The sequence below is a fragment of the Watersipora subatra genome, chromosome 4 (assembly GCF_963576615.1).
Source record: "Watersipora subatra chromosome 4, tzWatSuba1.1, whole genome shotgun sequence".
Lineage (NCBI taxonomy): Eukaryota > Metazoa > Bryozoa > Gymnolaemata > Cheilostomatida > Watersiporidae > Watersipora > Watersipora subatra.
This window is the reverse complement of record NC_088711.1, coordinates 32007604-32031969: the sequence shown is the minus strand read 5'-3', so window position 1 is coordinate 32031969 and position 24366 is coordinate 32007604. Positions and strand designations below refer to the sequence as shown.

At 39.3% G+C, this 24366-nt stretch overlaps 2 protein-coding genes across 2 annotated transcripts in view; both read right to left on the bottom strand.

Annotated features, from left to right (window-relative positions):
- Positions 1–15655, bottom strand: part of LOC137395196 (uncharacterized protein FLJ43738-like) — a 62421-nt gene extending 46766 nt beyond the window's left edge. The window contains exon 1 of the mRNA XM_068082035.1: positions 15549–15655. The gene's annotated coding sequence lies outside the window, so the exon portion shown is untranslated. The remainder of the gene's footprint in view (positions 1–15548) is intronic.
- Positions 12221–24037, bottom strand: LOC137394148 (uncharacterized). The gene is made up of 11 exons (XM_068080869.1): positions 23937–24037; positions 23243–23484; positions 22370–22411; positions 21422–21650; positions 20265–20410; positions 20018–20152; positions 18845–18971; positions 17760–17917; positions 15549–15719; positions 13942–14132; positions 12221–12697 (listed from the first exon to the last, which is right to left on the bottom strand). Exons 1-11 carry the CDS (start codon positions 24035–24037, stop codon positions 12221–12223), a joined length of 2019 nt encoding a protein of 672 aa, XP_067936970.1.
- Between the last annotated feature and the right edge of the window lie 329 nt (positions 24038–24366).

Below are 24366 nucleotides of genomic sequence, written 5' to 3'. Positions count from 1 at the left end.
GGTACTTACAAAAAGCCACACCCGGATGATGCCCTCCGCAATGTGAGAAACCTGTACGGAGACTCTACCTCCAGTCAGATGAGGGAGGAGGCGAAGCGTATAGGGTTTGGGAATACAGCGAAGCTGAGAAAAGCCGAGTTAAAGGATATTTTCGATGGCAAGAAACGTCTTACAGTGGACGACTTGAGTATGAAAGATCTAAAATCTTTAGCTCGAGCCAGAGATATAACAGTTGGGCCGCGTGTGAAAAAAAAGCGGACTTGGTGGACGCATGGAGAGGTGTTGACAGAGCGCCGTGGGTGGAGATAAGAACCACTTTTGTAGATGAGGTCACCAACAAATCTACTATAGATGTATCCAGTTATCAATCAGCCAACATAGACTTTGAATGGAATCACGCCAAACCCGTCATTATAGGTAGGATTAATGATGCGTTTAACCAAACTAAAAAACTTCGCGTAAGTGCTGAAGTTGCATTCTCCCATCTGGAGCGTGGTACTATAATCACTCGATTCTGGGGTACCCCTAGAGAAGGCGCCGTACCAATCCTAGCATCAACCAATCTGGATGAAGAATTAAACAGACAGCTAGCGAATATAATCAGAAAAATTGATGAATTTACGAACAACGGTTCGGGGTGGATTTTGGAGCGAGTATCTAGATTTTATTTGGAAATTTATCGGTGGAAACCTCTAAGAGGTGGAACGTACAAACCAACCCCTAAAGCTTTAGCAAACAAAAATGCCGTCATAAACGTCAACAATGGAGGTGCCAAAACAATGACAGAGATAAAACGGATTACAAAATCTCTGGACATTGCTTTTACTACCAAAACCAAGAAATCAGCGTTAGTAGAAAAAGTAAAAGAGATAAATCCGGAAGCGGTACATGACAACAAGTGCTTTTTGTGGGCGGTGCTATCTTGCTTACATCCACCGAATGACAATGCTGACAGGCTATCAAAGTACACGTCATATCAAAACAGCTTGAATACCAAAATGTTGAAGTACCCGGTCACGGTAGACCAGATCCAAAAGTTTGCTAACAAGAACAAACTTGTGATTAATGTGTTTGAGTGGAAAGATGGTGGAATGGAGATTGTTCACATGGATGATCGGCTATACAGAGTGGAAGGTCTCCCCGAGGTTAACCTGCTTCTCTACAAGGATCATTACATGTGGATCAAGAGTATGTCAGCGTTAATGCGCAAGCAAACAGATATGACCGGTGGTCATAGCAAACACACGTGCCTACGATGTCTCCACCACTCAACGTGTGAGAGAACTTTTAAAGATCATGTTGAGATGTGCCTAAGGCTTCATGACAGTACTTGCATCATCAAGATGCCTAAACCTGGCTCGGTCATGAAGTTTAAGAACATTAAAAATATGGAAAAGGCGCCTTACACCGTCTATGCGGACCTTGAGTCTATTATAGACAAAGATACCAAAGTCCATACAGCGTGTGGCTGCGGCGTAAACCTGGTGAACAGCTTAGGAGAGTCATTGAGGTTTGAGACTTACAGGGGTGAGGATTGCATGGAGAGATTCTTTGCAGAGTTGGAGAGAATAGAAGAGTTGGTAGATAGCATTCCAATTGCGAAAATAATAATCAATCCGGAGCAAGAGCGAGAATTTAAAACTGCGACAGAGTGCTACATGTGTGGGCGCGAGGCTACGGAAGAAGATTGGCTAGTTAGAGATCATGATCATGTCTCTGGGTCGTACAGAGGCCCCGCGCACAATAATTGTAATCTTAAGCGCAGACAGATAAAAAAGATTAAAGTGATATTTCACAACCTTAAGGGGTATGACTCTCATTTAATTGTCAAGGCTTACGAGGGGTTCAAGGACATCCGTGTTATAGCGAACACGGATGAAAAGTACATGTCAATGAGAATAGATCGCTTGGAGTTTATCGACAGCATGCAACACCTCAACAGTTCACTGGCCAAACTAGTGGAAGGACTAGACGACCTCCCGCACTTGAAACAGGAGTTTCCAGAACACTTTGGCTTGTTGGCGAGAAAGGGCGTGTATCCGTACGAGTATATGGATTCTCATGAGCGATTTGAAGAAAAGCAACTTCCAAAGATTATACACTTTAGCTCATCGCTAGACAATCATGCGGGCTTGCAGCCAGGTGACTACATGCATGCTCAAAAAGTGTGGAGAGCTCGGATGTAGAAATTTGGGTGACTACCATGACCTATATCTAAAGAGGGATGTGCTACTTTTGACGGATGTCTTTGAGAGTTAGAGAAATAGCCATGGAGAATTATGGCCTCGATCCATGCCACTACATCTCTGCACCCTCATTGTCATTGGATGCTTGCTTAAAAATAACAAAGCAAGAACTGGAGCTCATCACCGATGTAGATATGTATAATTTCTTTGAGAGAGGCATAAGAAGTGGCATGTCTACCTGCGGTGGTTTGCGGTATGCCAAGGCAAACAATCCGTATGTAAAGGACTACGATTCGAGTAAGCCAACTACCTACCTTATGTACTTGGATGCCAACAGTCTGTACCCTTCGACAATGTTGAAAAAACTACCGACTGGTGGTTTTGAGTGGATAGAAGATGGCAAACTGCCCGATGTTAGCGAGGATGAAGGGTATGTCGCGGAAGTGGATTTGGAGTATCCAACCGAGTTGCATGATGAGCACAACGACTATCCATTCGCCCCCGAGTCGACAAAACCCGATCAATGGTCGGAATATATGCGATCCGTTGGTGAAGTGAAGCTCGGAGAGCCTTGCTACGCAAAAGTGCCCAAGCTAGTGCCCAATCTTAGAGATAAGTGCAGTTACGTTGTACATCACAAAATTCTAGAGTATTATATCAAAAAAGGTCTGCGTGTGACCAAAGTACACCGCGCTATCAAGTTTAAAGAGAGCGCTTGGATGGAACGCTACATACAACTCAATACTCAACTTCGAAAGGAGGCTAAGACAGATTTTGGTAAAGATTTTTTCAAGCTTATGATGAATGCGCTATTTGGCAAGATGATGGAGGATGTTCGCAAACGGATCAAGGTTGAACTGACTACTAACACGAAACGCCAACAGAAACTCATCAACAGACCACGGTTCAAGTGTAAAAAAGAGTTTAATGATAAACTGTCAGCCGTGTCAATGAACAAAACGACAGTAACATTAAACAAGCCAATCTACGTTGGTCAAGCCATCTTGGATCTATCAAAGATGCACATGTACGATTTCTTTTATGATGTCATCAGAAAGCAGTATCCCAATGCCCGAATGATGTACACTGACACGGACAGTCTTGTGCTCCTGATCGAGACTGAAGATTTTTATAAAGAGATGCCACTACACCTGTATGACACGAGCAATTACCCAAAAGATCACTCGTGCTATAGTGACAAAAACAAAAAGGTGCCAGGCCTCATGAAAGATGAGGGTGGTGGTAAGGCGATATCGGAGTTTGTGGCTTTGCGAGCCAAGTCATACTGCGTAGAGGGTGAGGGTTGGGGACTGACAAAATGCAAAGGAGTGAAAAAGTGTATAACCAAAAACATAAAGTTTGATACCTACAAACGATGCCTGGATAGTGGAGATCCGGCTCCGAATGCCACCATGACGACACTCCAGTCCAAGCTACACGAGATAAAAAATTGGACATTCAGCAAAAAGACTCTGTCGGCCTTTGACGACAAACGCTATTACCTAGATTCAATAAATAGCTTGGCACACGGACATTACAGAATAAATGACATTAACAATGCCGCACTTGAATAGGAAAGCAAAAGAAAGTTTAGATGAGTTGAGTCAAAGATGGATCAATGCGATGGAGTTGTTTGATCTCGTTCGACCCCCTGTGTATGATGAATATAAAGAGTCTACTGATAGATATACACTTCGAGGTAGACCCATACCTAGGTATGAGAATAGGCGTGTCAAGGTACCCGAACTCAAAAAGCTGGCCAAGGCACAAGGTATACTTGGGTACAAAACGATGAAAAAGGCGGCTCTACAAGCCGCATTGTCATAATTTTATACGGTCGTATAAAATTACATCATGGAATAAGCTATACCCGCGATGACTATAGTGCCGCCGATTAACAATTTATTTCCTTCGTGAACGTTGCCCTTGGGCGGTGACAATTCTGTTGATGGCTTTACAGAAGGGGCAGGTTTTGGTGAAAATAATTCTGTAAGAAATATAGATGGCTTTACAGAAGGAGTTGATTTTAGTGTCGGTGCTGGAGGCTGCTTTAGTGGTGCAGGTTTGGGTTTCGGTGGCTGTTGTAGTGCAGGTTTTGGTTGTTTTAGTGTGGGTGCAGGTTGCGCGGGTTTTGGCTGTTGCGCGGGTTTGGGTTTTGGTGAAGGCTTTAGCGGTGTGGGTTTTGGTGGTGGAGGTTTTATTCCTACGCTATCAAACGCTTGGGCTATTTTAATTTTATCGTTAAATCCTTTTACGCTTTGTCCTAAAGCATTCAAGTTCAAGTCTGATGGTATCATGTACAGACCTTTGGCTATAACATAATTTGTTTGCCCGCGAGTTGTAGTGAGGGCGTCCTCAAAGTTTGATATAGAATCTTGGAGAGATTGCTTTTTCATGATCAAGTTATTGACCAGAACTAAAAATTCTTGTTGAGACTCGAGGGAGGAACCCGCTTGTCTAGCTTGCACCTGAGCTCCCAGTAAACAGTAGACGTAAGCTCTAATACTATCATTAAGTCGAACTATTCCGGGGGATGTGAATGACTTACTATGGTCGGGCACGACCCTTTTGTAGTCAAATGGGTCTTGAGTTACCGAAACCATTTTAGTACCCACACTCGAATTCCACTCCGGAAACTGGTAATAAGTACCCCAACCATTGGCACCACTCCGTTGTACACCCATATCTGTCTTATCTTTACTGCTTGATGGATATTTTGGATACGGTTTGTGATGCCTGCCTAGATCAGCCAACTGTTTTTGTAGAGAACCTACTTTACTACCACTGTCTTGTATGATAAATCCGAGACCTCTGGCTGGTTGATCAATCTCAGGAATATCTTTAGCAGTTACTCTAAACTCATTGAGCAATTTGCAGTACTCGGTTTTGTTGTAAGGATTGTTGTACGGATCAAAAGCTCGATCGCCGCTATTTCTAATCTCCATTTGCGCCAACATCTTTTTAGTTTGGTACATAACGTGAAAGTTTAAAATAGCTTTTGTAAGAGGTAGACCTCGTGTCAGCTGATCTTTACTCACACCGCACAAAGCAGTCGCACAGTATAAGGAAAACTTATATTGCTGAAAATAATATAACATGGGGTCATCATACCATCGATTGACATCATCAAAGCTTTTTATCACTACCGGTGCTGGTGAGATATCGACAAACTTTTTGACAAAGCTATACGATATTTTGTTATGTTCGTCTATCGCTACGACGACAGTTAAGTTGTAAAAATTTATGGGATAACCGCTAGATAGTTGTCCAGTCATTTATTAATAAATGACCTCTTTGACAATAAACAAAACCGGTCACATTGAGCTCGATCGATCCGTGAAGGCAACCGGTATTAGCCTTAAGACAATTACGTTATATTTATCTTTTTACAATTTGACCGAAGTGACCAGTTACACGTACAACGGTAGAACGACTACTATTCAGCCGGGGTATTACACGTACGAGCAGCTCCTTTCCAAATTACCAGGCTCATTTAAAGTTCATCAAAACACTTTAAGGTTAGTACTGATGCGACGATTACGGGTGGACTAGCCAAACTGATAGAGAATGAATATTTATATCTGACCCCATTGTGTTTGTATTTATACATCGATGGAATAGACACGTCTAAAAATTTATGGAACGGTAAACGATCAAATCTCCTTTCAATTATTTCCATAGGCAGAACTGATGTGGGAAAAATAATACAACACCATCCTACTAATAATTACAAATCCATGCTCATTGGCGAGCTCAACAGCTTAAACGTGTCAATCTCGGATGAACGAGGTAATGCCTATCTTGGCAAGTTTGTTGCTGAGATTGAGTTGTCGTATAATAAATGTATGGCAGATCAAAATCAAAATCCGTGACTGTGCATCAAGTCAGGCTAAAGCGGATAAGTGTTTCTGATAAAAAAGCCTTGTTTCAGCTAGTTATTCCTCGAGGTGGAAATATTAAAGATATTATTCTCTACTGGCCATGCTCATCCGTTGTGAGGTTAGATGTACAATTTTTAAATGACGAATCCGAAATTGTTACATATTCCGGGGTGTTAACTAATAAACTACACGCGATCAATCTTCAGCTAGACGGAATTGTGACCTGTGTTGTATCCAGTACTGATATAAAAGAGCTTATAGTATTTTATGAGATATAATAAATGGCTAGTATCGCGATTATGGTAGTGGGAGCCGTCGTAAACTCTTTAGCGTTCGCTGGTGGAAATTATCTTTTTTCAAAGATTGATAAAAATGGAGCTCAGGAAGAAGCCAAGAGACATAATGTGGCGCTAGAAAAGCTAAACGCTGAACAAGCGGATTACAACATCAAACGAGCCAAAAACCAAGATTGGCTAAACGAGCAAAATGCTCGAAAGCAGGAGGCTACCGATGAAATATACTCGGTAAATTCGGCCTTTGATACTTATGAAAAGCTCTACGGTGAAAAGCCTACACTACCTCACCCTGATATGAAAGCGCCTTCTTTAGATTACACCCCTAGCTCTGAACAAAAATAATATGAGCGAGTTTTTGTAGGTGCTGCCACGGCTGCGGGTGTAGGAGGTTTTGCGCTAATCCAATAAGGTAAAAATCTTTGTAACAATCTTTGTAACAATCTTCGCAAACCTCAACAATTTTTGTAAAAATCTTTGTAACAATCTTTGTAACAATCTTCGCAAACCTCAACAATTTTTGTAAAAATCTTTGTAACAATCTTTGTAACAATCTTCGCAATCTTTGCAATCTTTGTAACAATTTTCGCAATCTTTGTAACAATCTTTGTAACAATCTTTGTAAAAAATCTTTTATGACATCATAAGATATTTATCTGTGCTTATTTATCTCATACGCTAACAAAGTTAATGCCGCGGCGATGATTATCCACAAGTTGCTTTCGAGATAATCTACAGCATTTTCCATCATGTGCCAAAATGCTTGTACTGCGCCGGAAGTGTTTAGATATCTGTCATGAAAGTACGCGGCCAAGTCTTCCAGATTTTTCTTGATAATTTTGCCAATGCCGCTTTCGATAATATCCTTTGGATCGGTAGATTTAGGAATAAGATCTTTTACCGCATCAGATCCTAACGCATTTGCTACCGCTTCGAATATGGCCGTTAAAATTCCTCCAGCGGCTAACCCACCACCAATGCCTAAAATTAGGTTGCGCTGCTTTCGCATCTTTGCTGTATTATCCGAAAGGTCTTCTTTTAGATCGCTGATTAAACCATTTTGCGCATCCAACTCATCTTTTAGTTGTTGCAACTTTGCGAGTTCATTAGGAGATTTGTCCTCTTTAGCATCGAGTTGTTGTATCTGCTCTGTCAGGTCCGCAGCTTTTGACACAGCCACTGATATTTGTCCTTCTATAGTTTGAAATCTTTGATCAATAGCTACTAACTCTCGTTCCGGTAACCTTCCCGCTATATCACTCATTTCAAATTCTTCGCGATAATTAAACTCTGATGTCTTTCTGTTACTTTTGAGCCGATCTACGAAATTTTTTGCTCGGTCTTTCACCGTGTCTCCCTGTTTAGATAGCCATGACTTGAAGTCAGTCAAATTGCCTTGATCCGCATCCACTTCTTCATCCACCGGAGTGATGGTTCTAGCATTGGCTTTTTCTACTCTTTTCGTGTATTCGTCTTTGTTCAAGCCAAAAAGTCCTTGATATTCCGCGGTTGGGATCTTTGGATTCTTGACAAAAAGCTCAGGGTTACGCACATAAGTCAACATTTGCGAGCCTTTGCTCGTTTTTACCGCGAGGCCACCGTCATCCATCGGAACAAACTTGGAATGATCTATACCAGAGTATATATCCAGCTTGGATAGTTTTACACCGATTGTATTTTGCGTGTGCGTGTCTACACCCGGTGTGTTAACGGGAGGATTAGGTACACTATCTATGGAAGAGGCGAGATAGCTATTAATTTCTTCTCGCGTAAGAAACCTTTTACTAACAAAGCCATCATAAGTACCTCCGCGAGTATTCGTCATAAATATTTATAGCCGCATTTATTCTACCAACATCTCGGGGTTTTACGACTTCAACAATAGCCGAAAACAATCGTTTATCTACAACCCTACCATTCCCCTTTTTTTAAATTATTTCATCAATGCTGGGCAAGTCAGCTTGAGCGAGCCAATTATTCGCCTTGGATATCACATCATTTTGCTCATGAATGTGCGGCTCGGTAAATGTGGGCTCGATAAATGATGTTTCTTCCGGGATGTCATCAAAATCGGGGTTAAAGTCTTTACCTTCCAATTCCATATTTATTATAATAAATGTATACAGGAGAATTAAACCATAACGTGTCCGCGAGAGACAGGCAGGGTCTAAAAGAGCACAAGTCGCGCGCGCGAGTCGTGCACAATCCATCTACAGCGAGTCCTAGCGATGAGCTAGTAATTAAAATGCCCCAGCTAACGCCCAATACAGTTCTTTACCCCGAATCGCTTAATCTAACCTACAATTTCAAACTAGCCAGCGATGGAACTGAAGCGGACATTCCCGATCACCTTAAATCGGCGATCGTAGAAAAGTTTAAGATGACCATAAATGGTCAAACTATATCCGACATATCCAACTACGCTCATCTAGCGATATATAGAGAGTTTTGGCATTCGAAGCAAAAGTATACTTACGATCTTACGCATAGAGGTATTCAGTCTAAGGCGACTAAAAAGAAACGACATTCGATAAACGGCGCGGCAGAAGACATTCTCGCAAAGATTCACGATGAGAGATATTCTTTTCACCTAGGATCATTTTTGACTGACGCCGCCTTTACTCCGCAGGCGATCCAAAACAATGTAGAGTTTCATATCAAATTCGCCGCGGGTAAGTATACGCTGACCAACCTTGGCTTGGAATACGACTACATTTCAGAACCCAGTTTGGCTGAAGGTATTAAACAAAAATATTCTAATCATAGTCACATTATCAACGATTACAAATCTCACACGACCAAGGATATACAAAAAGAAGAGTCCGAGTTTGAAATAAACATAAACGAGAGCTATGAAAGTCTTCGAGCGATCTTGGTGTTTTTCAAAGCGGATAACTCTGTTGACACTATTTATAATAATCCGATGATAAAAGCTCTCATATTAGATATAGATGGCGCGACAAACCAGCGATTTACATCAAATTACTTAGCAGTCTACTCGTATCAGGACGCGGTCAAGTACTTTGGTGATCGAGGAGAAGCGTTCATCAACCAAGAAAAATTTTACACGGACAAGTTTTGTTTACTTATAGATATGAGGACTTTGAATAATGAAAGATCGAGTGGGACAGGTCGACAGATCAAAGACTATGTCAAGCTTAAGCTATCAAAATATGTAACGCAAGACGATCTCAAAGCGTTTGTATTTCTAGTGACTGACAAACGCGTATCTTTTGTAAATAACCAATTGAGTAGTATCGAACAATAAATGGACAATTTACTTCCAAAGCATCCGCACAACGCAATCATTTGCGGACGAACAAACTCTGGTAAGACTTATCACGCGCTAAATGTAATTGAAAGGTATTACCTTCACGCTTTTGATCACATTTTTATCATCTGTCCCACATTCCACGACAACAAGACTTACAATCGTCCTTGGCTGAATATGTGCACAGTTTTGTGCAGCGGTAACTTGGTTGACAACCTAGAAAGCCTGATCAAGCGACACTCCAAAGGCGGCCAACTGTCGGGTAAAAAGTCGCTCATCATCATTGACAACTGCAGCGCGGAAAAGGACTTCAACAAACACCGCACATCACTCAGCAAGATCGCTTTTAGCGGGCGCCATGCCAACCTAACCACTTGGTTCATAACCCAGCGCTACGTTTCGACTCCCAAAGATTTTAAAGAAAATATTCATTGGGTCTTGGTAACCAAAAACACTTGTAAAGTCTTTTGAGACTCTTACCAGCGAGAACGACATTATCCCGTCAGAGCGCCACGCTGAAATAAAGGCTGGACTAGTAAATACTTTTATGCTGTTTGTCAACACTGACCTTGGACAGTATTTGATCCTTAGCAAATGATTGAACAAATATTCTACGCGACGGGTTCACTCTGCTTTTCTCTTGGGAGCTTTGTAATCATCAAGTGCTACCTGACATGGAAACGGTTGTATAATAAAATGGAACCGACAATTTCACTACCGGAGCAGGCTGAAGAGACATCAGTACATGATGCCAACTATCGAAAAAGGCTGGTAAAGGCACGCGTCAAGACGGAAGAAGACCTTGCCAAAATGTCAGAGAAGGAAGTTAAAAAGTTATATCTCAAACACGAGCAGAGCATCATTGACAACGTTGCCGGTAACGTATCCAAGGTGTTCGCCAAACTCTGGACAAAATCTGTGTCTAGAGTCGTGTCTGTAGATGAGGTGGAACTGGAAGCTGAAATAAACAAAGACGTCTTTGTCAAGGCATTCCTCAAAGAATATTTCCCGCCATTCTACTACGACTACGGAATGTATTTGGCCCCTTTCTCAGTACTGCTCACTACTGCCAACCATATCGACTACAAGTGGGTAGGAAATTTTCTAGAAATAAATGACAACGGTCAAGAAGAACCCCAAGAGGATGACGCCGATGCAGACTCCTCTAGAACCTCTGAGCGACATTACCGATGAGCTCTCCGCGATAACCCAGGAAACTGAACATCCCAAAGAAACTGAACATCCCAAAGAAACTGAACACGCGTGGACAACCGTCGGTCTCGGTATAGCTCTACTGTTGATAGGTTGGCAATGGTACACAAAACCATTAGCACTAACGCCTACACCAACTTCCACTGAGCCAAAGCCTACACCAACTCCCACTGTAAAAGCGAGAATATTCTAGTATAATAAATGGCGCAGATGAACAACACTCTCAAGGATATTGGTAACGCGCTGTACCAAAGCGCTTTGCTAGCTACAGGGTTAGTAGTCACTAGAAAAGCAGTTAAGGAACTGGGTTTCAAGGATAGACCCGTCGAAATGAAAGTCAAAAGTCTCGCGATGCTGTCCGCAGAAATTGCAACGGCTAGCTTTGTTCTAAAGAAACTACAAGATGCCGGACTGCCCACAAATATATTTAAATAAAATTTTATACTCTCGAGTATAAAATTTTGCGAGGTTTACTGTTCAGCTTCTTTTGTTACGCCAGGCATACGCTGAAGCAGCTGCTGAGTTAGCTCTTTTTTAGCCTCCGCTCTTATTTTGTCAACGTCAAAAGACTCGAGCTCGCGACGTATGGCATTGTATTCATTCACAATGTCCTCAAACTCCGCGTCATTAATAAAGTTATCATCCAGCACGCGCAAGATCTTTTTGTTTAGCACGGATATGCCAGTGCTCAGAATGGCGCGCTTCTTGGCGTGCTTGATCTTTTTCTTGGTGCAGTGCTTTGCTATGGGTGTCAGTATCGCAGCCATCAGACCTGACGCAACACCTAGACCCGTTAGTACCACACCAATGGGCAGCCCTACTATAGTAAGGGATGTAGCGATACCAGCTGTCGATTCCACGGCGGCCAGTAATGATAGAGTTATTTGAGCATTCTGTAGACCACTTACCGCCTTGCTGTATTTCTTGAAATAACCATTCCGATTGTCTCTCAGAACCTGCAGCTCATTGCGAATGTCACGCACTCTGTTGTACCGCTCAAAACCTCCATCTGGAGGCGCTGTCGGCAGTTTGGGACATATTTTTTCTGTCCTTTATTGTATATCTAATCCTTCCGTATCGGGTGGTACAACTTGCAGCTGCTCCGCGGTAAACGTTCGGTCATCAATGCCTTGGAGCGTGTACACGGATGGTTGATTCTCAGCTGAACGAATCTCATCTATGGTGTATACGTCTACTGACCAAATGGCATCAGTGGCTCTGTACCGCGTGTCATTGTGCTCTTCTCCGGGTTTGTACAAATACCGCACCAATGAGTCTATCGGCAAGTCTTCAGTGACCTCGTCATACTCGGGTTGTGTTACACTGTCAAGTTTTATAGCATCCATCGGTTTCATATTTATCATACTAGTTTCTTCATCATTTATCCGCAGCCACTACACCCGGCAACCTCTTTACCCACTCTTGGTTGGTCTTGTCAGTTTTAATTTCCTCAGCGTACTGGTGAGCGAACAATCTTTCTGACAACGTTCTATTAAAACGCTCTACAAATGCTACCTTTTTCTTATTAAGGCTTCTAGATATTTTTATGCCTTTCTCGTTCATCAGCTCTGTGAAAGTTCCTATAAACTCACGCCCCTTGTCAGACATTATTTCTTTTGGATATTCCAGTGGTGACCTATTATATATACATTTAATAGCCTCAACCGTATCAGCCGCTGTTTTCTTTTTGAGTGGCTCCGCCTCTTTGTACCTAGAAGCGATGTCCACCACTGTCAGCGCGTACTTGTACCCCTTGTCAGTGGGAAGGCTCAGCAGATCAATTTGGTGAGTATGGTTTGGTTTGTCTTGGCTGTAGTGGGGAAATTTTATACGCTTTGGCTTTGCCTTGTAAATCTGGTAGATGAGTTGACGGTCAAGCCAGTTTTGAATCTGACTTCATTTCAACTCGGGGATTTTTTCATGCAGCTTCCTAGCAGCTGTCTTACCACGCTGATAGCCAGACGGCGAATAATATAGTTTCTTTAGCTTGTCCATTTATTTTATGTCGACGATTTTATTTTATGTTGACGGATTTTATTTTATGTCGACGGATTTTATTTTATGTCGACGGATTTTATTTTATGTCGACGGATTTTAAAATTGGTTGACGGTTTTTATTTTATTTCGACGGATTTTAAAATTGGTTGACAGATTTTATTGTATGTCGACGAAATTTTGAATGATTAAGGGTTAAACATTTTGTAAAATAAATGGAAATGAGAAATAGACAACAACAAATAGAGCAGAAAGCAAGAGAATTGGCTATAGAAGGCTATCAGGGTATGAGCAACAATGAGCTAGGAAAAGCAATACAGCGAGCTCACTGTGAAGGTCAAGCGAGAAAGTTTGAAATAGAAGGCTATCAGCAAATGGATAAAAAGGAGCTAAGAAATGCTACAAAAAAGCTAAGAAAAAAGCTAGAAAAGCAAGAAGATTGCGAGCACAGTTTGAGAGTGATATGCAAGAATTGAATTTACAAGACTACCAACAAATGAGCATTGATGATACAAGAAATATTTACATAAGAGCATGGCGTGATTATTGGCAGTATTATGGAAAATATGCACTAAGACCTGTGATATTATCTCATCCAAGCTTACGAGTGTACTGTGAACAGCAAGCACAGAGACTAAACATACTAGACCATCAAAATATAAGCAATGAAACTCTAGGAAGTGTTATATCGCAAGCAATGCTTCAAGAAGAAGAAAGAGGAAGAGCACAGAGATTAAACAACTATATTGTAATTGAGAGTTTCTGGTTTGACCATAATTCATTAGATGTCGTAACTTACTGTGTACAGAATGAGCGTGCAATAGAACCTATAGTACTTACCTCTGCAGAAGCAAAAGATCCATGCTCTATATGCTTAGCTGATATTTCAGAAGCGGTGGCTACACTTTGCAAGCATATATTTCATAAAGAATGCATAGAGGAATGGGCTAAAAACTCAAGCATATGTCCAATGTGCAGACAATCATTGTATTAGTTTTTATATGCAATGATTGTCAGTCGCACTATTTTTCTTAGTAAATTTGAATTTACTCTAGCCATTCTACGCAGTGATATGAGTGTCCACTGCCATCAGTTTTCTTTACAAGCCCGCAGTAGACAAACTCCCTGTCTGGCAGAGCCTCTTTTGCTATATACTCAGGCATATACACTTTGTATTCTTCCTCTGTATCCATATTGAATACAGTGGCTATGTAGGATCCGTACCTCGTTGGCTTTGATTCTTTGCTTAGGCACACATGCGGTATTTCCTTTGGTATTGCACTAATCTTATGCACTGCAGTATGCGAAGCTCCATATGTTTTTCCTCTGATTGTCTATTTATTATACAAAATTCTTTAAGTCTACATCAAACTGAACACTGCATACGCCTGTCATATCACAAAATCATTCAAGTGCTATATACTTGCAAGTGCTATGCACAGGAAGGATATTCACTTTGCGCATCTAACAACTAATAAACACATTTTCGTTACTAGGGATTATAATAACTAGTCATTATAATCCTACAGGCAATGGGTACACTAAGCGTTGTTCAGTCAAATCGATTGAGGCTTAAAGAATTTTGTATAATAAATAGGCGCAAAAAGCAAGCGTGACCAGCACTTAGGTCCTGCAGTCGCGTGTCACTTTCTGGCAGCCGTGCCTGTTTCTAACTCTCTCCATTTTATTTTTTAATTTTTAATATTCTCCATTTTTCAAAATCCCAAGGATTTTGAAAACTTTGTAAAATTCTAGGATTTTTTAGACAAAAAATGCCAAGGCGAAAATTCTGAGCCAGATCAGCTACTTCTATTACTACTTCTATAGCTGGCTATGTACTGCCTTATCAATAGCTGGCTATATACTGTCTTATCTATAGCTGGCTATATACTGTCTTATCTATAGCTGGCTATGTACTGCCTTATCTATAGCTGACTATATACTGCCTTATCAATAGCTGGCTATGTACTGCCTTATCTATAGCTGGCTATATACTGCCTTATCTATAGCTGACTATGTACTGCCTTATCTATAGCTGACTATGTACTGCTTTATCTATAGCTGACTATGTACTGCCTTATCTATAGCTGACTATATACTGCCTTATCTATAGCTGACTATATACTGTCTTATCTATAGCTGGCTATGTACTGCCTTATCTATAGCTGAAAACTAGTTCCAGCTTGCGCAGCCTAATCAAGAACACACCCGAAATTCAATTGGATGATACCACTTCTAATGATGACATCAGCACTAAAGATTTCCTCAGATTGAAATTTTTTTTCATAAAATGTTATTTTTCTAACACCACCCTGCTTAGGTAATATAAGCTGAAAAAAACTATAAATCTTCAATTGAATAGAAAATATAGGTCAAAACACCTTTTTATGACAATGTTTATAGTTGCCAATTCCACATCTTTACATATAGACAAAGGTCAATTTATAGAATGTGAGGACTCGTGATTGCGTGCATAATTATTTTATAGTTTTACTATATAGTGAGTTTTAAAACAAGTTACTCAGCGTGTGATGTCAGAGAAAGCTGAGAAGGCAGCCTTTATCTTTGCAATTACTGATATTTACCATCAGATCTATGTACCCATAGCTCGAAACCAAACAGTCATATGTATGCCCCTACACCCCATCTCGATATCTTTAGTTTACCAACACTAGTGGCACAAGCAGTCAATAAGGGAATATGTACGAACCAACAAAGAGAGGAGCGACAGGAACGTGAATTGAGCAGATGCCATGCTTCTTAGCATATTCAGCCGCTTCCTTAGCAACTTGCTCATTCTTCTTATCTCTAGGGAATCTTTTCTGCCTAGAAACTGGAGTTGTGCTCTTATGTCCAGCCGCTTTGCCACCTTGATCAATCTCTACAATCAATGAGAATGACATGTGACTGTTGTTTATATAAAAGAGCCATATCATAGCGAGTTGTGCATTTGGTGAAGATGCAAGATAAGGGGTTCTAAAGGTTATGGGTTCATTTCTGGCTGGAACCTAATGTTTCTTTGTGTGAATAGGATTAACTTTTCACACAAGCACCCGACTCTCACTGCTCGCATAATCCATACCTACTTCCGAGCTACATAAAAGCAGGTGGCACAACGAATCAAAACTAAGCACACATATTTCCGTATCTCCACAGCAGGCTTAGCCATGTAACAAGATGAAAATCAGCAATACTTTGTCAAATTAGTAGTTATCTGATCTTCAAAGCTAATTTTAATGAGCAAATGCTCAGCCGGGCAAGCAACAAATAGCCATATTTGAGGAAGTCGCCGATGATATTAAAAAAACAGAATTCAGTTATGTTGGCATCATGATAAAACTAAGTTAATATATTGAGGGTAGGTGAGCTTAGTCGGCAGATAAAGCTTATCTAGATACAGATACAAGCTATGATTCTAAAGTCAGCCAAAACAAAACAACTAAACTAAATCAGCTCATAATTATTCTCAAACCAATCATCACATTAAGTCTTGCCTAAGTAGAGAAGATAAATTCAATTATAAAAGATACTCATAGTGATGAGCTCACCAGACTCATCCAGCAGTTGGAGGACCTAATAGTCAAATAACTAATAAAAGGGTTTCATTAGATTATTAAATAAAAACCTGTAGAAATCCGAGAAGACAACTCCAGTAGTACAGTTGGTTTATGAAGATGATCTCACCAGACGTACACCAAGCGCATGGTACTTACATATACCAGAGATAAAGAGGATGGCCAGACATGTACACAGCCAGACATAGCTAAACAACTGACACTAGCAGAGGAGAAAGAACATAACTCCAGTTCAATTAAAAGTATTAGCGTTTGCTGCCGTTTCCCACTACATCCATTTGATCTCTTTTGAACTTGGAACAGGAAGGTCATTAAATAGACCTTCAGCAGCCGTGACACTTAGCGTGTCTCTGACCGAATTATTAACTCACAAGAGTCATTCTGAACACTGCAGCTCATACATCATGTTTGTATAATTGATAAAACAAGCTAATACATGAGAGATGACAAACTAGACAAAAGTAACCATGGAGTAGTTGGTTAGGAAAAGAATGAGGAAGCGATGAGTAAAGTAAAAGCGAGCAAACTAGACATGAGAAATGGCCGAGTCTCAAGTGAACAAACCAACTTATAGTAGAAGGAAAGCTAGTACAAACCATCTATAGGAGGTAAACGCTGCTTTTGGTCTTTCATTCCTAAAGTTGTAGACTGACCGAGTCAGAAAAGGTCATTTGATCATACTGGGATACGCGATCATATCTCAAACACAAACTACACAAGATATGATAACAGTGATAACCTCTTTATTTCAAGCTGCTCTACTCTTATTACTATTTTAACCTAATAATATCTGGTGTATGAAGTAAAATGACAAAAGTGGTTGTAGACCATAAAAACCTCTACTGTAGGAGAAGAAAGATTTGAAAGATGAGAAATAAAATGAAAAGCAAATTTTGGCATTAAGAATGAGTAACAGGGGCTGGCCTGGTAGGTGGTTGTTAAAGGATGCGTGGTTATTAGCATGATAGATAGACAGATAGATAGACAGATAGATAGACAGATAGATAGACAGATAGATAGACAGATAGATAGACAGATAGATAGACAGATAGATAGACAGATAGATAGACAGATAGATAGACAGATAGATAGACAGATAGATAGACAGATAGATAGACAGATAGATAGACAGATAGATAGATAGACAGATAGATAGACAGATAGATAGACAGATAGATAGACAGATAGCTAGACAGATAGCTAGACAGATAGCTAGACAGATAGCTAGACAGATAGATAGACAAATAGATATATATGTAAATAAAAAATACCTGGGTTTCCATATACAGCTGTAACCCTGGCACAAAAACGAGCAAATAACAAGCATAAAAGTTATCCGAACTTACGCGCTGCCTGCTTCACTTTAGAGGTTGTTTCCTTTGCATCCTGGTCAGCAGCCTCCGCTGTCGGGGACTTACGAAAAACATCTAAATTCTTCCTCAGTACCTTCTTGTCCAGATGCTGCATTTCTAACTTGGCAAGCTCGAGCAGCTTGGAGTATACCCTGAAAAAAAAATTGTTCTAGATTATTTTGAGGCACCTATAGCTAAAGTTACATTTTTGCAGATTATACCCACGGAATGCAATAGAATTATTGTAGGTAATTATAGTTATTAAGGTTAACATATTGTTTTGTTACCAATTTTTAATGATGATGACTTTTAGATCTAATGCATTTTTACTGCATTAGATAATTACTATGGGTTTCCATACCACTCCATACATCTATACGGTATTTTCGCCTTATGATGCCAACACTAAAACTAACTAAAATCATATAATCGTATACCAAATAATTTTTCATTGTAATCATAGCAAAACAGATAATATTTAGCTGTTACTTGTTAATGATTTCACATTTACATTTAAACCCCTTAACAGTTTTATTTTTCCTCCTAATTTATTTCAACGAAGCACTTCTTTCATGGTATGAAATTTAAAAGTTACAGTTTTTTGAAAAAGTTTGAAAACCTTTACAGCTGTTTTCTTTTTCTCTTAATTCATTTGAAATGCACAAAAACACTTTTCCCATAATATGAAGTTTAAAAGTTAGAATAGTAAATGTTGTTCTACGTTAAATACAAATCAATTTTCTGTCCAAAGACTTTTTTATTACCCGGGCAACGCCGAGTAGTACAGCTAGTTATTCTATAATTACACCCTCTGTGCAGCGCACTTAAAAGGGCCAGAGTGAACTTCAAAGTATAAAAATTGTTCTAGATTGTTCTAGAGCTAGATAATAATCCGTGTCAGTGAAACTCAAATGTGTTTCAAAGTCTTATTTATGAGGAGTGATATTCCATGATCTGCACTAATCAGAAACATAAGTGCAACCAGCAGCCCCCCCCCTTCCCTTTCCACTAACAGCTAATAGACCTACTAAGTAAACAGCACCACAATATAGCTTGCTCTATTTAGCCAGAGTAACTACCTGTATTCCATGTCTGGGTGCCCGAGGAGTAGACAGGGCACCTCCCTCGAGTCCTCAACTGTCACTGGATGAGGTTCTGTATCCGGTAGTCCTGCGTTTTGGGTGAACTCTGAGTCAGCTATTTTACCTGCAATTCAACTAGACTGCAAAAAGGGTAAATCATCAATGGGTATCACTTGACCCGTTGCTGGAACATCCCAATGCTAAAAGCAGCAAGAGAAAATTAAAGTACAGAGCTCTTTATTTAGAAAAGAATCTTTGAAAATGATGGAAGGTTTTCAGAACAGTCCTAAAACAGAGGATTCATTTAGATGTGGTCAGTGTGTTTGATTTATCCTGTGATTCTAAATAATATCTATTTAGGATTTGAAAACTTAGCTTACCGCTATAAAGGGTTAACTGGTTTTATAGAGAGTAATTTAAAAAATTATCAAAATCTTTCCACCGGTGTTTAACCTAGACTTCCTGCATAGTACAGAGCAAGCAATATTTCAGCTGTTGGCTACAGCAATGTAATCAGAGAGACAAAAGCATGGAAGAGAAAGCACTCCTTTCCAAAACTGGATAGTTATTGGCTAACTCTGCGGACTTCTGAAGGGGTGACACGTTGACTCCTGTGACAGTAACAGTCTGTTGAATGCTAGGTAAAAAAGTCAAAGGTTTATTGAGCTTCCAAAGCAGAGTTTTAGAGACTATTTTAACATAGGTACTTATTATTAAAGCTTTCTTATATATTTTTTATGATGGTCAAGTTGCCTTACTTCACCTTTGTAAATGCACTCGAAGCATCGATTTAAACTGCTGATAAATGAAAATTAGTTCACGGTTATACCGACAAGGTCAAAAACCTTCAGCACCCTGTAGCCTAATAACTAGACTGAAGATGAGACATGGCCTGAACGCGCCGTAAAAAGACAGCTTTTATATACACGTAATATTCTCAGCAAAAAACCTTTGAAAATTATTAACCAAAACATGCTCTGCAGATTTATACAGTTATAATGTAACAATAAAAACAATAACTTTTCCTTGAACGGATGAAACTGGGTAAGATTAGACTGTTTTGTCTGTTATTGAATTAATCACAGTAAAACATAACTAAACAATGATTTCACCCTTGAAATACTCTGCCTTCAGGCATTCACAAGGTCAGAAGAAAGTAACAAAGCTGACCTTTAGCCTTAGATTCACTGACGACTGGCTGTGGCAGAGTCCTCTCTCTAGAGTTCTTAGGCAAACGTCTCGTGTAAGCCTTGACTAAACGGGCTATGAATGTCTTCACTCCACTTATATCATCCAGATCCTCTCCTAATAAAATACAAGAGACAAACTCTTTCGTGTAAACTAAAGACTGATCTTATAAAACATAATACTATGATAAACTCATATTTCCATAAGATAACCAGAATTATATACTTACCAGGCTTTGGGGGTGGAAACTTGAATGCCCGAGGTCTATCAAACCTAGCCTTCGGACCAAACTTATCTCTGGTATCCCATATTCTCACTACAAGCTTGTGGTAGCAGAACTTCTTCAACATGTCACTGGTTAAGTTAATCACATGACTGCAAGAGGGAGACAATTAATCAGATGATATGACAACTAATGTGACAACATAAGATACGGTTATCCAGGTAATGCTTTTAAACAATCAATTGTCGAAATAACAGTGAAACTCCCAAATAAATAAATAAAGGCTTGCAACAACCAGCAATACAAGTTGACTATATAGCGTAAATATGACCATGATTAACTGTCATTGTAACTGCACACACTGTTATACATATTTACGATTTTAATTTCTAAATAACTTACCTAAAAAAGAAATCCAAACACAAGCAAACACAACTTATGTTACGAATCCACGTGAATCAGGTTAGAAATGAGGCAACTTCTATAAATATTGGTATAGTTTACATGTTAAATATGGTGTATCATTTGTAAGCAATACCACATGGAGAATGTTCAAGTATTATTAGAAGTTTAAAAACCAGTGCTTGAAGAAACTTTCAGCAACGGGAGTCAGGCCATCAAAAGGAAACTCAGCAATAGTGAGTCAGGCCATCAAAAGGAAGCTCTCAGCAATGGTGAGTCAGGCAATCAAAAAGAAACTCTCAGCAACGGCGAGTCAGGCCATCAAAAGGAAACTCTCAGCAACTGTGAGTCAGGCCATCAAAAGGAAACTCTCAGCAATGGTGAGTCAAGCCATCAAAAGGAAACTCTCAGCAACTGTGAGTCAGGCCATCAAAAGGAAACTCTCAGCAATGGTGAATCAGGTCATCAAAAGGAAACTCTCAGCAATGGCGAGTCAGGCCATCAAAAGGAAACTCTCAGCAATGGTGAATCAGGCCATCAAAAGCAAGCTCTCAGCAATGGTGAAGCAGGCCAGCAAAAGGAAACTCTCAGCAATGGTGAGTCAGGCCATCAAAAGGAAACCGTGTGAACAGGACAGATTTATCATATGTAGAATTTTCCATATTCACAAAACAGATAAGCCCTCTCACATGTTCCATTTCTTACTGCAGTTCTATTCTATGAGAGATGTCTTTTCTTAAGAACCATATATTTTTCCTTACCTCTGTGACCACGCTATCCATGTCTTGTTTCCTTCAGTCCATGTTTTCATAACCTTTGCATCTTGCTTGTCAGGATATATTTTAGCGGCAATTCCGAAGAGGGTAATATCCGTTTTGTTGGGATCGACATCCGTAGGCAAAAGATAATATTCTATGTGGTAGAAAGCCTGAGGCTTTGGATCACTCACCACTCTTTTACTCTTGTTTCTTTCATTTCCATCCTCATAAACTAAAAAGGTAATGGCAGAGGTCTTCCTAGCAATTTGTACAAAACAATGGAATTGAAAAATGTTTTCTCACAAAACGTACCAATAATGTTTTTGAATGAATAACAGTATTTAACTTGTACCACTATTGAATAATATCAAATTGAGGTTGCTGCCGTATACTGATGCCGTATGATGATATATACTTTAGTAAACTAATCGAGATTATTGGTTATCTATTATTTACCTATGTCTGTTTCCGTTAACTTTATTGTTATCTTTAACGACAGTAAAAACATCAATAATTGTAGTTTCATTTTGAAAATACACGTATATTTAAGAGAAATCATTAAATGAATCAGATAAAGCAAACATGATCATAGACTCAGTGGTCTATGCTTATTAAAATATAACGGTATAAGTCATACATACTTGTACCTTATTGTAAGATATCGAAGGTATATGTAGCTAGTATGTAGCTAGTATGTAGCTAGCATGTAGCTAGATATGATAACACTGCACTTGCACACATATAGACACATTCTATTAAGAACACAGATTCAACTTTTGACTAAAATCATTTGAGCTAAAATGGTTACGAGATAACTGCTGAGGAATGGACGAACAAGAGCAAGAGACAAAGTATGACTTTAGCAACTCAACAGCGTGGTGCACAGCATAATCAGCAACAAAACGAGCAGAACTAAATTAAGGAAGGCAAAAAAGCAGCGAGACTGTCTACCTCGCTGCCGTTCAATATCAAAAAGCTTGGCGGGTCTGTCTCCTGCAAAGTACCAGTCATAAGATGAACAACATTTAACCACTTAAGAATGAACATATTTGGTGTCACAGACAAGTTAGCGAATAGCTATATCGCAGAAGTTCATAAAGCTTCAAAGATACAGAAATAATAAAATAAACCAATATAAATTTGAGCGCTTTGAAAAAATCTAAAAATAATATCTAACAATAAAATATGTAACTGTTTTCCTCTTTTTATGATTTGGCTTCACGGAGAAAAATTTAATGCTTATGAGATATAGTTAGAACTTTTGTACTCCTGTGAGCTTGTCATCCAAAAATATTCTAGGCTCTCAAAGTTATTAACACAGTGTCACTGTTTCATAGCTACTTCTCGCTAATCAGTGCCACTATGATTGTGCAAAGATAATGAAGCTTCAAGAAATTGAAAAATACAATAGATTAAAACTAAACCTAAACTAAAATTGGTATTGTGACATTTTATGTTAAATCTGATTTAACAAAACCTCAGCAATTTAAGTATAAAATTTTTAAACTGCTGAAAATTTTGTTGGATCAAACTCTTATTGAGACCATTACTATCCTTGAACTATTACCAGAATTATTTAAAAACAGAAATTATAACTGCTCATCACAACTCCTACAGCTATATTGAAATGTGAGTCAACTGTAAAGTGTGATAGGCATACATATTCACTACATATCTACTAAATGTAGCAGATCTGAGATATCTGGATTGAGTGTATAAGTGAACAACAGGACTCAAGAATCATGGATGAAGGTGTAAACTGGTGAAGATGAAGGGTGAAGGTGAAGATGTAAACTGCATTTTAAGCTTGGTAGCTCTACTAACCAGCAGGTACTGCAGCTGATACAGTGACTGTGAACGTCACTTGATGGACATCTGGTAAATCAGTACTTGCGCTACTTTTTGCCCTAGACTTTCTTCCAGCTGAAGAGACAGTCACAAAGCTATTCGCACTGGGGTTTCGGCTAATACCTGATTTGGTACTACTCGGCCTGGCCATAGATGAGTGTCTGCTCGCAGCGGTACCATCTATGTCAGTTGTTTGGCTCAATTGACTCTCTGTTCGGCTGCAACATTATTTCTATATAAGCATTGCTGTATCTCTCTACTCTCATTCAGTTTATAAGAATTAACATCGATGTATCTTGACATGGCACTACCAGCTAGATGAAGTATCTTGGGCAAGTGTATAATTGAGATAAAAATACTATTACTGCAATCACATGTGTATGGCATAAATATTGTAATTAACAAACTATGAAAAAAACATGTTCTAGCTTATAAGCAGAATTATTTTGCATGACGAAACTTACATATTGTAGAACAATATAAGTAAAGAAAATCTCAAATAAATAAAATTAGTTGCAACACTCAATGCTGATGAGATATAGTTAGTACTTCTGTGAGCTTGTCATCCGAGAGTATTCCATGATCTCAAAGTTATTAACATAGTGTCACTGTTTCATAGCTACTTCTTGCTAATGCTACTTCTGCAGCAATGTAATAGAATAATTGTTACCTTGGCAATGGAGTTGTCGGTACACTAGGATCTTCTTCCCCAGCGTCGTTATTTTTTCCATTGAGCGGATGATCGTGTGAGGCAATATCTTCATCGGCCATGCCCAATTGTAATTTTTAACACTGCTTGTTAAATCATCAAAGTGACGGAATGCTTCTTCATGCAGCTAATGCTTCAAGTAGTTATATTAACCTTTTTACCTACAATTTTTTTAGAAAGCTTTAATGTATGTCCATGACTTAAAATGCAAAACAACCAGAAATCACAGCAAATGCGAGTTGCATCTGCCTAACCGATGAGTTATTTAATATCTGCTAGGCCATTTAAACCCTAAGGAGTCTTGAAATAAGTACAATGAAATAGTTATAACATGTACTGCGTCCAGTATTAAAAACAAATATTTAGATGAAAAGAAGAATACAGTACACAG

What these genes read in the sequence shown, in the direction of transcription:
- LOC137394148 (XM_068080869.1), bottom strand. Translation starts at nt 24,037, where the DNA reads ATGGCCGATGAAGATATTGCCTCACACGATCATCCGCTCAATGGAAAA. An exon ending in TGGATAGCGTGGTCACAGAG is followed by an intron (nt 20,411 to 21,421) that starts GTAAGGAAAAAT and finishes TCCCTCTTGCAG; the next exon opens with TCATGTGATTAACTTAACCA. An exon ending in AGTTTGTCTACTGCGGGCTT is followed by an intron (nt 12,698 to 13,941) that starts GTAAAGAAAACT and finishes CTCATCTACCAG; the next exon opens with ATTTACAAGGCAAAGCCAAA.